General features: G+C 42.9%; 2 protein-coding genes across 6 annotated transcripts; one reads left to right on the top strand and one right to left on the bottom strand.

The window, feature by feature from the left end:
- The first annotated feature begins 156 nt into the window (after positions 1–156).
- gcfc2 (GC-rich sequence DNA-binding factor 2) lies at positions 157–10,741 on the top strand. Of its 3 annotated transcripts, XM_061227673.1 has the most exons (17): positions 157–560; positions 1,184–1,399; positions 2,159–2,253; positions 2,522–2,610; positions 2,840–3,023; positions 3,912–4,035; positions 4,720–4,824; positions 5,370–5,424; positions 5,499–5,578; positions 5,815–6,014; positions 7,183–7,312; positions 8,937–9,058; positions 9,148–9,224; positions 9,831–9,897; positions 10,034–10,180; positions 10,272–10,405; positions 10,484–10,741. In XM_061227673.1, the coding sequence occupies exons 1-17, from the start codon at positions 248–250 to the stop codon at positions 10,578–10,580; spliced, it is 2,235 nt and encodes a 744-aa protein (XP_061083657.1). In that variant the 5' UTR covers positions 157–247; the 3' UTR covers positions 10,581–10,741. The 3 variants fall into 3 exon arrangements, with proteins under 3 accessions (XP_061083657.1, XP_061083659.1, XP_061083660.1); XM_061227675.1 differs by lacking the exon at positions 4,720–4,824; XM_061227676.1 differs by lacking the exons at positions 4,720–4,824; positions 5,370–5,424; positions 5,499–5,578.
- Positions 10,742–11,788: 1,047 nt separating this feature from the next.
- LOC133118041 (small ribosomal subunit protein eS24) lies at positions 11,789–15,792 on the bottom strand. Of its 3 annotated transcripts, none has more exons than XM_061227677.1 (6): positions 15,720–15,792; positions 14,857–14,922; positions 14,486–14,695; positions 14,059–14,172; positions 12,738–12,755; positions 11,789–11,865 (listed from the first exon to the last, which is right to left on the bottom strand). In XM_061227677.1, exons 1-5 carry the CDS (start codon positions 15,720–15,722, stop codon positions 12,750–12,752), a joined length of 399 nt encoding a protein of 132 aa, XP_061083661.1. In that variant the 5' UTR covers positions 15,723–15,792; the 3' UTR covers positions 11,789–11,865; positions 12,738–12,749. The 3 variants fall into 3 exon arrangements, with proteins under 3 accessions (XP_061083661.1, XP_061083662.1, XP_061083663.1); XM_061227678.1 differs by lacking the exon at positions 15,720–15,792 and adding an exon at positions 15,212–15,630; XM_061227679.1 differs by lacking the exon at positions 12,738–12,755 and having other exon boundaries at positions 15,720–15,791.
- Between the last annotated feature and the right edge of the window lie 74 nt (positions 15,793–15,866).

Raw genomic sequence — 15,866 nt, 5'->3', positions numbered from 1 at the left:
AGAGAGAGGTACTTATTTTCAGTTGTGTGCAAAAAGAAAGATCTCAAAGAATTCAAAGAATAAGCAGTTAGTAACAACAATAATAAAATAAGTAATCTCATTATAAATCCAGTAGGTGGCGGTAACACTCCGTAAATTAATTAGATCCGCCTTTAAAATCGAAGAAGAAGTGGTACGCGTGTATGACGCGCTTTACAAAACTGCTGTTCAGTTGACGAATATTGGGCAGTTGGATTTTGATTAAATTATGTTCATTAAAAAACCAAGAAGAAACTTCAGGACAAGGCGGGATGAATCAAGTGAAGAAGATGAACAGAAATCTAACGAGGGAGAAGAAAAACGCGTTAAAGCAGCTCCTGTTCTACGACGGTCAAAGCTGCCGCAAAGCAGGGGAATTTCCTGCACTTCCAAGCCAGAGGTGGTGAGCGACAAATCGCCGCCACGAACTGCTGAAGATGCCGACGATACGAACGAGGGTGATACACATGGGAAGCCGTTACAACTGGCTGACAAGGAGGAAAACCTGATTAATGATATGAGTTTGTCTGATAAAAATGAAGGTAAAGTTTAGGTAGCTAGATAACGTTAAGTGTTAGCTAGTTATAGCTAGCATGCTTGAGTAATGTCTGGATTAAACTGCATTTTAACGTAAGACGTTCGTAGGTTGTGTTTTTTTCTTACATTAATAATATATTTCCATTATATAACAGCATTCATACAATAAGTAGCAGTCCAAAGTGATTCACATAGGTAGGTGGGGTGCGAGTAACGTAACGGGACAGAATTGAAGCTTTGGTTTTGGTTATCAATGAGTGACTTTTTATTAGCTAGCTTAATTTAATTTGTAGTGGGTTCACATAAGGGACTTTCTTATTGAATGTTCAAAACAAGAAAATTCAAAAGTGTGGTCAGATGTTCTAAGTATTCTAATCACCATCTAAGTAAGTAAATCATACATGCTAACAATACTAAGTATCATGCCTCCATACCTCAGTTGTAATTGATGTCAACAATTCCACACTTAGGCTCCCATACTACCCACAGCTACTGTAGGTAGAGCTTGTTTGCTTACCGTTAGAAGTTTGTATCGCCAACACTCTACATTTTGCTGGCGCAGCACCAGCTAAAATGTGGGCATCTACTAGCCACTGTGTATAGTTGTTAACCTTTTTGCTCCATGCAGGTGCTGTGCCTGACCCCCAGCAGATCTATGCTGCAGTGAAGCAGAGGAGAGCAGCCAGAGCACAGAGAGAGTACCTCCCCCTGGAGCCTGGGCAGGAGCAGGGGTCAGAGAGGGACAGTGATGATGATGATGATGATGATGATGATGACCATGACCAACAAATCCAGTTTGCTCCAAAGCTCAAGACCCTTAGACAGAGGATTGCTGAGGAGATGAGTAAGTTTCAAAATGGTATTGTAAGGCTGTGTCCATTATTGGTACTAATCGGGAAATGTGCTGGGTAAATGCATTATTTATATTGACAATGGTTCCCTCAGTATTTCTGGGATTTGTAATATTTCAAAGAGACATGGTGTTTTACATTTAAAGTGATAATCTGGTGATTCCTTTTGCCAATGTGCATAACAGAGACTGAACTGTGTGTGTGTGTGTGTGTGTGTGTGTGTGTGTGTGTGTGTATATGTGTGGCTGAAATCTGTATGTGTGTGTGGCTTAATTCTGTGCATGTGGCTGAATTGTGTGTGTGTGGCTTAATTCTGTGTGTGGCTTAACTCTGTGTGTGTGTGTGTGGCTGAACTCTGTGTGTGTGTGTGTGGCTGAACTGTGTGTGTGTGGATGGACTCTGTGTGTGGCCTGTTTTCCGTTCTGGTTCCTCAGTGGTGGAATGACTTGCCTACCACTGTCAGGACAGCAGAATCCCTCCCCCTATTTCGACGCAGACTAAAATCACACCTTTTCAAACTTTACCTTAGTCCTGCCTCCTGATTTCCCCCGCCCCCTTTTCTGATATCCCTATCCCTCTTGTCTAACCCCCCCCCCCCCCCCCCCAAAAAAAAAGAATTGCACTTATGATGACTATATGTTTAAAACAGCACTTTTCCTAGTTATGGATGTGATGCTTTGACTTGCGGAAGAACCTTGTTGTGCCAAATGACTAAAATGTAAATGTAAAAAAATGTGTGCCTGTGTGTGCAGGAGACAGTGAGGATGACGGAATGGGCAGTCAGGGAGACGAAGACCAGACTCTGTGGGAGGAACAGCAAATCAGAAAAGGAGTCAAGATGTTCAAGGTACAGCAGCTAGTCTTTTATATCTTTTGCTGATCTGGTTTAATGGACACCATTATCACCATTATCAATTAAAATGGATAAATGACTGAAATGAACAAGCAATGTGGGGTGGTAGATGGGCGGGTTGTTGTATGTGGGGTGGTAGATGGGGGGTTGTTGTAGATGGGGGGGGGGGGTTGTTGTATGTGGGGTGGTAGATGTGGTAGATGGGGGGGGGGGGGGGAGGTTGTATCCGTGTCCTCAACATGCTGCCAATAACTCTTCCTAGGAGACTGTGAGAGCGACGAAGAAATGTGATATTCCTGCATCTCTTCCACAAATCAGTATCGACATTGTAAAAAAGAGAGTCAGTGCAAAGTAAGTCCCAGTAATTAGCAGTGACATTGTGTGCTTGGTGGGGGGGGGTTGGGTTTGATGGTGAAATGTGTAACAGGTCTGAGTGAGTTGGGGGCGGGGCAGGGCGGGGGGGGGGGGGGGGGGTTTGATGGTGAACAGGTCTGAATGAGTTGGGGGCTGGGGGGGTTTGATGGTGAAATGGGTAACAGGTCTGAGTCATTTAGAGAGCAGTGAGGGGCTCCCCCTGCAGGCTGGGTGCACTGGGGCAGGTGCACAGGGGCCGGGCGATGGAGTTGCGGAGGATCCAGCAGGAGATGGAGAGTGCGCGGGCTGCCCTGGACCAGCTGGAGAACGGATCCCCTCAGGAGCAGCACAGCTTCTACAAGCGCATGCGGCTGTACAGCCAGAACCTACTGCAGTGTCTGGGGGAGAAGGTCAGAACCATGGTCCATGGAGTAAACTAGCATTAGCGCTGTGCACTCCTTCAGGCCTGTAGACACTCCTGAGCATCTGACTTTAGTCATGTGACCAGTGTTTCAGACATCAAGGCATAACTGTCCAGACTAATCACACACATTTAGATAATGTGCTGATGTGGCCAGTTATACAAACATTTTGATCAAAATGTATCAAAACAAGTATGTTTTGGGAGCCGCGGTGGCGCAACAGGCTAAGACGCAGCAGACTTGCGGTTGCAGTTTGCTGCAGTTGCACACCGGGGACCGGGGTTCGATTCTGGGTCCTGCCAAAAGCCAAGTTTGGCCGTGGGGCAGCAGTAATTGGCTCGCTGCTCCAGAGGGAGGGACTTGGCAGGGTTATTAGATCGCCGCACAATAAGCACCTCGGGCGCCTCGGAATCACAGCAACGGGCACGAGACGAGGCGGCTTGAAGAAGGCGTGTCGCTCTCATTCGGGCCGCCGAGGGACTGGGTATGGGCGGTACATCTAATACGACTACCTCCAATTGAATCAGACGAGGTACAATTGGCTACCAAATTGGGAGAAAAAGGGAAAAATCTGGAAAAAATGTATATAAAAAAAAAAAGTATGTTTTATGTTAATTTTAGTATTAGCTATTTGGAAATGGTATAACCCTCACCCTGCATGGTGCAGAAAAGCTTTAGCACCCTGAAAACAGATATAGGCAAAATTTTACCTAAACATGCACTATAGGAGATGCATGTAAATTAAAATAAAAAAGTAATATGTGTTAATAAAAAGTATATTAACTCTAAGATGTGGTACATTACTACAATGGGTTCAGTGATGTCACTGCTCTAGTGAGCACATGTAGACAGCTGTGAGCTGCGGGTGTCTCTCAGGTGGTGGAGATTAATGCCGTGGAGCTGGATATGTGCACTCTCCTGAGCGACCAGGCTGAGGCGCTGCTGGGCCGCAGGCGTGAGGCCGTGAGGGAGGAGTCTACCCATCTGCAGCTGCAGGCCTGTGAGTAACTGGCCCTGACAAGCATAACTCTGTGAGTAACTGGCCCTGACAACCATAACTCTGTGAGTAACTGGCCCTGACAACCATAACTCTGAGTAACTAGCCCTGACAACCATAACTCTGTGAGTAACTGGCCCTGACAACCATAACTCTGTGAGTAACTAACCCTGACAACCGTAACCCTGACAACCATATCCCTGTGAGTAACTGGCCCTGACAACTGTAACCCTGACAACCGCAATAACCGTAACTCTGACAACATTGACCCTAACAACTATAACACTAACCCTGACCACAACCCTCGCAAGCCTAACTATAACCCTGCCCTACCCATAACCCAAATAACCAGTGTTGTTAAGGTTAGTGTCAGGATTGTTAGGGTTTGTGTTGTCTGGGTTATGGCTATTAGGGTTGTCAGGGTTATCCCTGACAACACTAACCCTAACAACAACAACAACACTCACCCTAACAACCATAACGCTGATAACACTAACCCTAACAACAACAACACTCACCCTAACAACCATAACACTGATAACACTAACCCTAACAGCAACGACACTCACCCTAACAACCATAGCCCTGATCCTGTGAGTACAACCCTGACTCAAACCTTTGCCAGGCCCACATCACCGCGCAGAACTTCTGTTGGGTTCAGTTTTATTTATATCGCGCTTTTTACAGGGACCCTGTCAGAAAGGCACTTTACAGATGAAACAAAGAACATTTTGACAAAAACCAGGATTGAACCCCCAAAAACCAGGACTGAACCCCCAAAACGCAAGCGAGGTACAAAACTCGCCAATGGGGAAAATCACGGGAGGAGCCCGGCTATAGCAGGACGCCATGCCAGTAATAATAATGAATATAGTAATTAACTTGTATATGTCAAGGCCTAAATGTAATAGGGAAAAGCCCCAGGGTGCTGTGGCAGCATATCTAACAGGTGAAGAGAGGGGGTTAGGGTTAGGGTTAGCAAACCTGAGCGTTCACATGCAGGGAGAGGGTAAGTGCACAGGCAGCTCCCATAACGGCTCTATGGTCTTGAGTTACCCCTCCCACACATCGTTAACTATGGGACTGAGTATAAAGTGGTACATTTTGACCCTACACTTACAATGTCTGAAGCCCAAACATGCAACATACAACTTCCATCCATAAGACAGGAGGTCTGTAAGAGAAGGTTAGATATGTTAATATCCTGTTAATGTAGCCGGCGCCTTGTGATGAAGCAGTCTTAGAGGAACTGAAATAATTTCATAAACAAGGTGGCTGTTGGAGGGTTTATGGCTACATGGTGTAATTTTTTTTGTTGCTGGTTTCTTAACATGCAGATAAAACGGAAGGTGGACATGCACACAACGCCCAGTTAGAGGTGCTGGGGCAAAGGTATGGACCCTAATTGCCCCTTGTGTTGTGCTGTGCTGTTTAGCCGAACAAGGACAGTGCGTCTCTGTTCCCAGATCGGGCTGTGTTGATGAGGGCCTGCCGAAGGGGGATCAGCCTCTCCCTGAGGAGGATGCAGAGCTGTATAGGAGGAGAGGTGTGGATGCGGCCAGAATCTCCCCTGACCCACAAAAAACACATGCTAGCTGCCTGCTAATGCACACACATGCTATCTGCTAATACATGGCAGTAATGGAACAGATTTAGTTTGTCTGTCCAAAATGACCAATGGGTTGAGTGAAGAACAGCAGTGTAATACATTAGCAGCAGTGTAATACATTTTCACTGTGGATACGGTATTACCTGATTGAAATAACATGTCTTTTATCCCAGATGAGATCCTGAAGGAAGCAGAGAATATCTTTGTGGATGTTCATGAAGACTTCTCCGACGTGAGGAACATTCTGTCTAAGTTTGAGGAATGGAGAGTCTTGTTCCCAGAGTCGTATGACAACGCGTACATCAGCCTCTGTCTCCCCAAGCTCCTCACTCCTGTCATCAGACATCAGCTCATCGGCTGGAACCCCTTAAATGTACCTACTTTTTTATTCAGTCATTTGGCAGATGCTCTTGTCCAGAGGGGCACACGGTGTCTCAGGAATACAAAAATACAATATTATAACTGTTATTGTTATTTAGCTGATGCTTTTATCCAAAGTGACTTACAGTTGATCAGAATAAGCAGGGCCCAATCCCCCCTGGAGCAATGTGGGGTTAAGGGCCTTGCTGCACTGATCTTATCATGGCTACACCGGGGCTTGAACCACCAACCTTCCGAGTCCCAGTCATGTATCTTAGTCAATCGGCTACAGGCTGCCCCCAGTATAGATTTTACACTTCTGTATTTCTAAGATGAACAAGATGTTCTCTGCCTATGTAAATCTCTAGATAATGGTGTTTGAGTGGTAATGTAATGATCCTTTACACTAAGGGCGCTTTCATATCTATAGTTTGCTTGATTTGGTCCGAACCAAATAAAATGGTGCATTTTTTTTTTTGGTTTGGTATGGTTCTGTTTCACACTGCCTTTTTTAAGCAAACAACTTCTAAACAAAACCATGTGTGTGTTAAGGTTGTTCATTTATTAGACAGAAATTCGTAGCGTTGAGTAGGACAAACCAGAAAAACTTTTCCTTATCCCATCGTGCACAGTCCTTCCTGTAATTGGGTCGGATCATGTTCTCAGCCCAAATGATCTGCTCCAGAGTTTGTTTGTAACCAGACCGAGTCTGCCGTGTCAACGGGGTCTTGCACCAGGGTTCCAAAGCGCCCTAATACGGCTGCTCTGTGAAAAACCTTCACGTTTGGTCTCACTGAAGTTGAGTGTTGGAAGCAGGTGTTATGTTTAGATGAGACCAGTTTTAAATAGTGAATGATCTGGTATTTGGCTCACTGGGAAACGATAGCCTACCTGCCCCAAACCAAGCCAGAGGAATTAATGCTACAGTCAGCCAAATCGAAACAAAAAGCATTGACATTGGGGTGGGTAGGAAATCTCCAACACATCACAGGACAAAGGCAGTTTTTGTCAGTTTGACATTCAGCTCAACTTGTCTCTTGAAACAAAAGACAAAACTTTGTAAACATTATTCAATACAAATTGTGTGGTTGTTTTGAAGGAAATTAGCTTAAGTGAGATGTCAAGTTAAAAGCAGTATTTTAATGATATTAATAAATATTTGTGGACATTTTGATTTTCAGCCTGACTGTGAGGACATAGCGGCACACCCCTGGTATCCTGCTGTGGAGAAGTTCTGTCGCAGGCAGGGAGGCGAGGACCTCACGGTCCTCAAGTCCATCATCGAGAGGACCATTGTCCCAAAAATCCAAGGTCCGACACAATGCATTACACACACCTGTCACTCATTACTTACAAAAGGTAGGAATTATTGAGCCACATCAGCCAGGTCTGTGACTTGCTGCCAGCACATTTAGGGTGTTCGGGTGAGACCACCCACATTACTCATGTCAGACACACATACACATTTACCCATAATGTCAGACACACACACACACACACACACACACACACACACACACACACAATTACCCTTAACGTCAAGCACAGAAAAAGTCGAGTCAAATTTTACATTACATTACATTACATTATTGGCATTTGGCAGACGCTCTTATCCAGAGCGACGTACAACAAAGTGCATACCCATAACCAGGGATAAGTTCGCTGAAAGACCCTAGAGGTAAGTACAATTTCAACTGCTACCTGTACAACAAAGATAAGGACAAGGGCCATTTTTTTTTTTTTTTTTTTTTTTTTTTTTTTTTTGAACAAACAAACAAACAGAGCAAAAGTCACCAAAGTTAACTATCCAAACACTGCTTACCTAGCCAACTAAAATACTGATACACAAGTCACAGAGACAACAATTAAGGTTCACAGGGAGGTAGGGAGGGATGGGGAGAGGTGCTGTTTGAAGAGGTGTGTCTTCAGCTTGCGCTTGAAGGTGGGGAGGGATTCTATAGTTCTGACCTCAACGGGGAGTTCGTTCCACCACCGTGGAGCCAGAACAGACAGTAGTCGTGAGCGTGAGGTGGAGGTTCTGAGAGGGGGAGGTGCCAAGCGGCCTGTACATGTACAGACATTAGACAAAATTGACAGACATTTAATCTTAATGCACACCTGCTGGTACACAATAACATCACGTTCTAAAAATATATAATATATTTTTGGAATATACACTCACCAAGTGTTTTACTTTTACTTATTCACATAAATAAGTAGGTGTAATAATCTAATCCATGCACACTAGTCTCTAGAGTTTGCAAAGAATGGTGCAAAAAAAACAAAAAACCTAAAAAACTGAGCAGCTGGTCTGCAGACAGAAACGCCTTTATTATTAATGACAGGAGAGGAGAATGGCCAAAGCTGAGTGGTCAAAGCTGACGGGAAGGTGACAGTAACGCAAATAACCGCACGTTACAACGGTGGTATCAAGAAGAGCATCTGAACACACAACGCATCATAACTAAGTGGATAGGCTACAGCTATAGACGTTAAAAAAAAAAAAAAACCTAATAAAGTTCTCAGTGAGTGTATACTTTAAGGTGTGTTTGTATGGTTATGAAGAAGTGGAACTAGAGGGAAAAGTTTTTAATTTCAGTGCGTCTGTGTTCTACCTGTATTTGAGGGCTCACCACTCTGTGAAGAGCATGATGTCACTCTGCTGACTTAAAGAATTACATTTTCTTTCACACATGTGCCTACCGATTATTATTTTATTTATTTTAACTAGCTATATTGAGATTTTCATACTGCACAGTCAAATTGCTTTCATAAACCGTAAGGATGAGCAAAAGTAAAAATTTATTTTTTATATTTAAATGCATTGAATTTACAGGCCATTTACTGTAAGATGGCTCACTACCATAAACATACATGAGCTGTGTTGGAGCTGTGGATGATGTGCTTGCCCTGTTAGCTCATACCTGTTTTCCAGGTTTCGTGGAGCTGGTGTGGGACCCTCTGTCCATGGAACAGTCTCGCTGCCTAGTCAGCGTTTGCCAAAATCTGCAGGATGATTACTTGATATTCTCTGGCAACCAGAGCAAACCTGCCAAGGTACTGAGCCTATTACCTGTGTGTGCACTGACGTGGGCTGCATGTGTCTGGACTGTTCTCTGACTCGGCTTGTTTCTGGTCTTGTCCAGGCTCTTTTAGAGGCTGTGGCAGTTCGGATGAGGAGCGCTGTGGATGTAGATGTCTTTATCCCTCTTTATCCTGCAAAGTAAGGCCCAATGTGCTTTCATATGGTTCCTTATCCAGTTTACTGTTGTGCATTTAAAACCACTCACATTGCATGGAATATTTAATTCTGCTTTTATAAACTAAAGCACACATTCATGTATCTTTTAGAGAACATGCAATATGGATTTTGGGGGGGGGGGGGGGGGGGGTGATGCTGGTATTTGAGAAGTTGTTAGCATATGTTGATATCCAGTATGTGAGACTTTTTACATTTTGATATGAAATGGACAATTACACAACTGCCTTGACAAAAAACATTCATAAAGCCTCTTATTTACTGAGATAACATTGCTGTACAAGCTGAGTTAAGAGAAGGGTTTCTTTTTGTTTAAACCCTAATTACATGATGTTAGCAGCAGGGGTTACTATTGATAAGAGCAACAAAACAGTTCAAGCTCCTGGAATGCACAGCTAATTAAAGCATGTCACTACTTTTTCTGCTCTGATGGACTGAAAACATTGAACTGAAACTGAGGAACCAATAACCGATATAATGGGGGAAACGCTAGTATCAAACAAAACAAATTTGGTTCAAATTAATAAAGATTTGGTGTTCGAAAAAAGTAATCCGTTTATTTTTTAACAGGTTTTTAGATGATGCATCTTCCCTACAATTTCAGTTTCAAGACAAGCAGTTCTGTTCTGCTGTGAAGGTAAGGCAGTGTATTAACCCCCAACAGCCACACCCTAACCCTAACAGCCACACCCTAACCCTAACCCTAACAGCCACACCAATTGCATTAGTGAGCAAAGATTTGCTAAAAAAATGTGCTTTTGTCTGTTTTGTAGCTTCTGCACAACATCACACTTTGGCACGGTTTGGTTCCAGAGGATGTGTTGATAGAACTGGGTCTGAACAGACTCCTGAGCCGGTACCTCATGATCACTCTGCGGAACGCACCCTGTGGAGAGCACGCTGTAGAGAAATGCAAAAAGGTTTTGTGTTGGAATTTATATATTATATAATCTCATTATATAATCTCAGGAAAGATGGTTTCTGAACCAAGTGCCCCCTTCTCTAAATTAGGTTGCTGCATGTTTTCCCAAGTCCTGGTTTGAACATGTGAGCTGTTGTCCATCCATTCCTGAACTTCAGATCTTCAGCAAGCACCTACTTCAGACAGCACATGCCCTGTGCAAGAGCCCACACGCCAGCACCAGGTAATGTGCTCCCTCCTCTCTCAGGGTTGGCCGTTTTCTTCACCAGCTCAGTCTTGCTCAAATGTTTTTTTCCTGTAGGGATACTGTGAGTGAGCTGCTGATTCTTCTGAGGAACATGAAAGCGTTGGACAGTGTGACTGAGATAGTGGAAAAGTACCACTTTGAGGGATTTTAAGGACGCTTTTGGTAGGTTTGTACAGATGACTGCATGTATTACTTTGTTCTCTTGTATAAAACTTTCAGTTATAGTTACATTTCCTACTGCCATCAGATGTATTTTTCTACGTAATTTGATTTGTCTAGCATTGTTGCTAAATAATAAATTGTATAACTTTTTTTGTTTGAAAGTATTCTTCACATTATCGTTAAACAGTTGGATCAGTTTGAACTCACAGGTGACTCTACCCTGGAGCTGAGATGTTCCTATCGCTAGTGAGATCTTATCTTATGACCATCACAAAGTATAATACAATTTAAGAAAAGTTCTCATGTGGGTGAACCTGAAAACAAAATAAATTCCTAACAAGAGTAGGCTTCTCAGAAACGTACAGCTATTCCAGGCCTGTGATGGGTGGAATAATGCCAACATCCCAGAAGTAGGACCATTTGCTATGGGCAGATAAGGCAATAAAGTAGGCACTGACGGGAGGTTGTGAAATAGAGAATTTCTTATCATGAATAACCGTATTTCATATTTTAACCCAGATTCTCAAACTGTGGTTGCAGCAGTTTGAAGGAGTTATTCTGTTATCAAAGACATGTTCAGCAGCAACCTAAGGGATGACACTGTGCACTAATCCTTCCTCACTGGCACTGCTTAGTGATAATCTTTCACCAAAATGAAGAACACTGGTGGGCCTGTAAGCCGGTTGGATCTTGTTCTTGGAGTAAATGTCTGAAATTTTCATTTCCATGAAAAGGAAATGGCATGGCTGAAATTGTAATTGTCACCCACCTTCAATAATGTCTTGGATGCAGTTAAAATGGTCAGGGTGGGTAATAATGCAGCAAACCTGCAGGATTACAGGACTAGTGACTATACTTAGTCATGGGTATTGTTATAGGTGTGGTGTATTTATACAGGACTAGTAGGATACTTTGGTGCACCATTACTGAGAACATCGCTTTCTAAACTAAATTGGTCTGATGACATGTTACTCATGTACAAGACATCTGATAGCAAGTCAGCTTGTAGTTGATTAGGTATAACAACCTGTGCGACAGCGCACTTTGCATTGGAGTGGGTATCGGCAGATACTGAAAAGATATTTGGTGTAGATCTACCTGGAAAAACGATTGGTGCCCCTCAATAAGGACATTTATTATGGTGGGTTTAACACATACACACAACGCTTTATAAATTAAGAACTTCAGTTTTCAAAATGTTTTTCTTTACAATTTATTTGATGACAATATACAACATCTTGAGCAGGATGCCATTCCCTGAATGTCCAGTCTCACTGCAGAAAAAGAGAGAAACAAAGTTAGTTTTATTTTAGACTACCATGCACTGCTGTACTAAGGAACTGTGTGCAGCTTCGTTAACCGGGTAAAGTAATGAGAAAATAAGCATTTCATTAAAAGTGAATGTGATAAACGATCAAGTCAATGCTAAAATGTGAGTGGTTTAAAAATTGAGTCTTAACATTCGTCTGCTTGTGAACGTACCCCATGTCTTCCCCCTGTGGCCATTTAAAGCCAAAAATCTGGAAATGTTTTCTAAGAAACTTGCCCGCCTCTTGGTTTAACCCAGTCGAACATGAGATGTATGCTTGGCTATGAGTAGGCTGAGGGGCAGACTGACCAAATAAGCAGGCAGAAAGTACAGATCAGAGTGCTGAGGGATGCATTACTACAGGGATGATACATTATTGTGACAGACCCCGACATAGTGTATTATTAGTATTAAAGCCCACACACTGGTATTAGGGCTGCGGTTGGCATGTGGAATGTGTAAATTCGTAGCCCGACAAGATGAATTCGCATTTTCTCAAGCTGAAAGATGGCATACTTAAGCGTCCATCCTTCATTACACCCACAGTAACATCAAACCCATTCACAGTGAGTACAGCACTGCATTAGTTATTCCTTTATCAGTTTTTGTTTATTTGCCAAGGCAATTTGAGAGAAATACATGTCCATCTTGTGCTGTGGCATTTTGCCTCCAGAGGTCGAGTGTGTAACACCCAACAATTGCCATTAAAAACATGGAGAAAAAATTCCTTCACGCATGACAATCTGAGCAGTCAAATCTTAATTTCTGGCAAAGCACAAAGGCTACACCCAGACAACATGGAAAGCGTCTTGCAACACCATGCTCCGTTTGCTCTACCTGTGACAAACTTCATTTCTGAAAGCATCCATGGGAAGCATAATGAAAAGTAAAAATGAGAAATTAAACATGATTCCCTGTGATTCACTCATTTTCCAAGTCATTCTAGTAGCCACCCCACATTCAATGCAAGGTGAATATAATCGTAAAATAATTTGTATTTTTTACAATTGGTGCTCGATTTCAGCGAAAGAGTGAATCAGAGGTTAAATGCTTATGTTAGTTTGCTCAAATGAATGACTTGATTTCTCATGGGAACAGAAGAGCCCTTCAGCCAAGTTGGCAGCCCAAGACTCACAGCTGTGCTAGAGTCACTGATCTGTACAGGCCCAAGACTCACAGCTGTGCTAGAGTCACTGATCTGTACAGGCCCAAGAATCACAGCTGTGCTAGAGTCACTGATCTGTACAGGCCCAAGACTCACAGCTGTGCTAGAGTCACTGATCTGTACAGGCCCAAGAATCACAGCTGTGCTAGAGTCACTGATCTGTACAGGCCCAAGACTCACGGCTGTGCTAAAGGCCCACATGCCTTGATCATCCTCAAGCTTTCGGTTGGCGCTCCATACTGATTAAAGTAAAATAATCACAATTTTGGTCAAAGTGTGCGCATCTTTCCATTCCTAAAACGATTTCCCACGTGATGATGTATGTTCTTGCATAATTATCGTTTAATGAATTATCTAAATATAATCCTATGAGCTTTTGAGAAGCTTGTTGCTCCTTGAGTTCTCTCCTGCACGGCCGCATTCTCTCCACTGTCCATGCTAACAGGGCAGACCGCAGAAAAGGTCAGGGAATTTTCTGAAAACCTACATCACTGCTCTTAGTGAACGTTTTGTGGGTGTTTTAAATGCTAAAACAAGAACACAGGTGTGTGTGTGTGTGTGTGTGGGCCTTCGTTCAGGATCTGCATTCAGCTTGACTGCTGGGCATGACTACACATGAAACTTTTAAAGGCATGGCATGAATTTCTGTACAGCTTTATAATTAATCAATTCAACATACAGCTTATTTCTCATCTTAAAGCTGACTACAAATTAGGTGATTGATTGTGAACATGAAGCACCAAAGGGTAGGGATTTGTGCAGCAGTTGATTCTAAATGCTACTTATAAAACAGAATTTACCTTCTGATGTGCAGATGACCATTAAATAAAAAAAGATGGCAAAGAAGAATTAAGGCAACAGAATAATAAAATGCAACTGATAACCAGAAATGAAAAAAGATGCATATCCTTCAAGGAACAAATTAATAAGCTTGGTTAGAGCAATGTTTTGAAATACATGCAAACAGACAGTCCTTAGACTCCAGCACATTACCTTCTTGCCAGCTGCTCCAACATTGGCTTTGGCAACTCCTCTGACTTTCTTCATTCTGTTCTTACGTTCTTTGCGCTGTTTCCGGGAAGACTTTTTCTTCTCATACAGACCGTGCTGATGGAGCAATAATGCAGTGGTTAGTGTTCCTAACAATCAAAGAAGCTTCTATAGAATGAGCAGCAGTTTAAATACCAGCCATGATCGTTCACAAATTACGATTACGTTTTGTGACGTGCATGTCTTTCTCCAAACTCCTAAATATGCTACTAGTGAAATGCCACTGGTCTGATGGACTGATTCCCTTACACTTCCAATGTAACATTACATTTTCTGCACAGATCTTTAATTTGAAACACAATAGTAGGTCAAAGACACATCTCTTGCCCCGTTTCTTTTCAGTGTGCAAACCCCAACCCCAGTAACTCACCCTGGCCAGTCTGTGTTTGGGCTCGTTCTTCTTAGCATAATCTAAAGAGTCATACACCATCGCGAAGCCCGTCGTTTTACCGCCACCAAACTGCGTCCTGAAGCCGAAGACGAACACTACGTCGGGCGTGGTTTTGTACATTTTGGCGAGCTTTTCCCGGATCTCAGTCTTGGGAACCGTTGCCTTGCCAGGGTGTAGGACATCAACAACCTTCAGGATTCAGAACGAAGGGTTTTATCCACACTCATGTCAACAATGCCATAGTCACCACAGCTCACATTTTAAAAGTCTGATGAGACATTGTGGGGTGCGAATAAGTGTTCATACAGCAAAACCACCAAGTGTTCCACTGGGCGATGCTTGACACTTACCATTTGCTTCCTCTGAAGCAGGCGGTTTGTCATGAACTTTCGGGTCCTCACGGTCACTGTGTCATTCTGCAATAAAGAAAACGTGTGGATGGACAGGCGTTTGCATCACAAGTGTACATGGGATATAAACATGGATGTTAGGGGAGCAACTATCAAGCAAACAACCCATCTTGTGATGCGGTTTAACGTAAGCAAAACAACCGGACATGCCTAGCTACTGCTTTCGGCAGTTAGCATGACTAACTAACATTAGCTCCCGTAACCGCCGACAAAACTTAATAAACAAGCAAGCGATCTAACGTTAGCTGACCCACGAAACGACGCAAGCTGAACTCACACACTCGTAGCTACCTACCATACTAGGCTGCAGGTATGCCAACCCGGTGTTCAAACAAACAGTATAAATTATTCGCGGAGCATAAATAATGCATTCGCCACAATTTAGACAGCAGTGTTCTAACACTGGCGCTAATGTATGGGATCCTAGACTGCATCTACATTTCTAGTTAGCTAGCTAGCAATAACTTTTAAACTTGGTTAGCTAGTCGCTTTGTCACTGCAGAAACTGTTAAAAGGTACAGAGAGAACGAACGCTTTGACGTAGTTAACATAAAAGCAGTGACATTCAGGAAAACGTGACGGCAGTGCATCTTGTAATTAAAACCTAGGAACTCTATTCGCGACAAGAGTTGGCTAACTATAGGCCACTAGGCTTCATCAGATCCATTTAGATTACTCAAATGCCTGGTGTTTCATTGAAACAGTTTCTGTAAGGACCATAAAATTGATAACGACTGTACAGTTATGAGGATTACAAAGATAATATAAGGATTGTGCTCAGATTTGAGTAGCTCTACACTCACCATCTTGGCAGCTGGACGTGAAAAAGAAAGAAGGACCCCTTGAGGGCCAAGAAGATGCCTGAACGAATGTCAAGTAATTTGCCTGATTGAAAAGATGTATGGTACCGAGAGTATCACAATGATGAAAAAATACATCTGGAAATAAAA

This window comes from Conger conger, chromosome 18, assembly GCF_963514075.1.
Source record: "Conger conger chromosome 18, fConCon1.1, whole genome shotgun sequence".
In the NCBI taxonomy this organism is placed as follows: domain Eukaryota; kingdom Metazoa; phylum Chordata; class Actinopteri; order Anguilliformes; family Congridae; genus Conger; species Conger conger.
Note: the sequence above shows the minus strand (reverse complement) of the source record. Positions and strands in the feature narration are given on the sequence as shown.

Excerpts from the sequence above, each read along its gene's own strand:
- LOC133118041 (XM_061227677.1), bottom strand. Across the intron at positions 14,696-14,856 it reads TGCTTCAGAGGAAGCAAATG|GTTGTTGATGTCCTACACCC; the intron begins GTAAGTGTCAAG and ends TGAATCCTGAAG. Across the intron at positions 14,173-14,485 it reads CCAAACACAGACTGGCCAGG|CACGGTCTGTATGAGAAGAA; the intron begins GTGAGTTACTGG and ends TTGCTCCATCAG.
- gcfc2 (XM_061227673.1), top strand. The coding sequence starts at position 248 with ATGTTCATTAAAAAACCAAGAAGAAACTTCAGGACAAGGCGGGATGAA. Across the intron at positions 2,254-2,521 it reads AAGGAGTCAAGATGTTCAAG|GAGACTGTGAGAGCGACGAA; the intron begins GTACAGCAGCTA and ends AACTCTTCCTAG. Across the intron at positions 4,825-5,369 it reads ACCCCCAAAACGCAAGCGAG|ATAAAACGGAAGGTGGACAT; the intron begins GTACAAAACTCG and ends CTTAACATGCAG.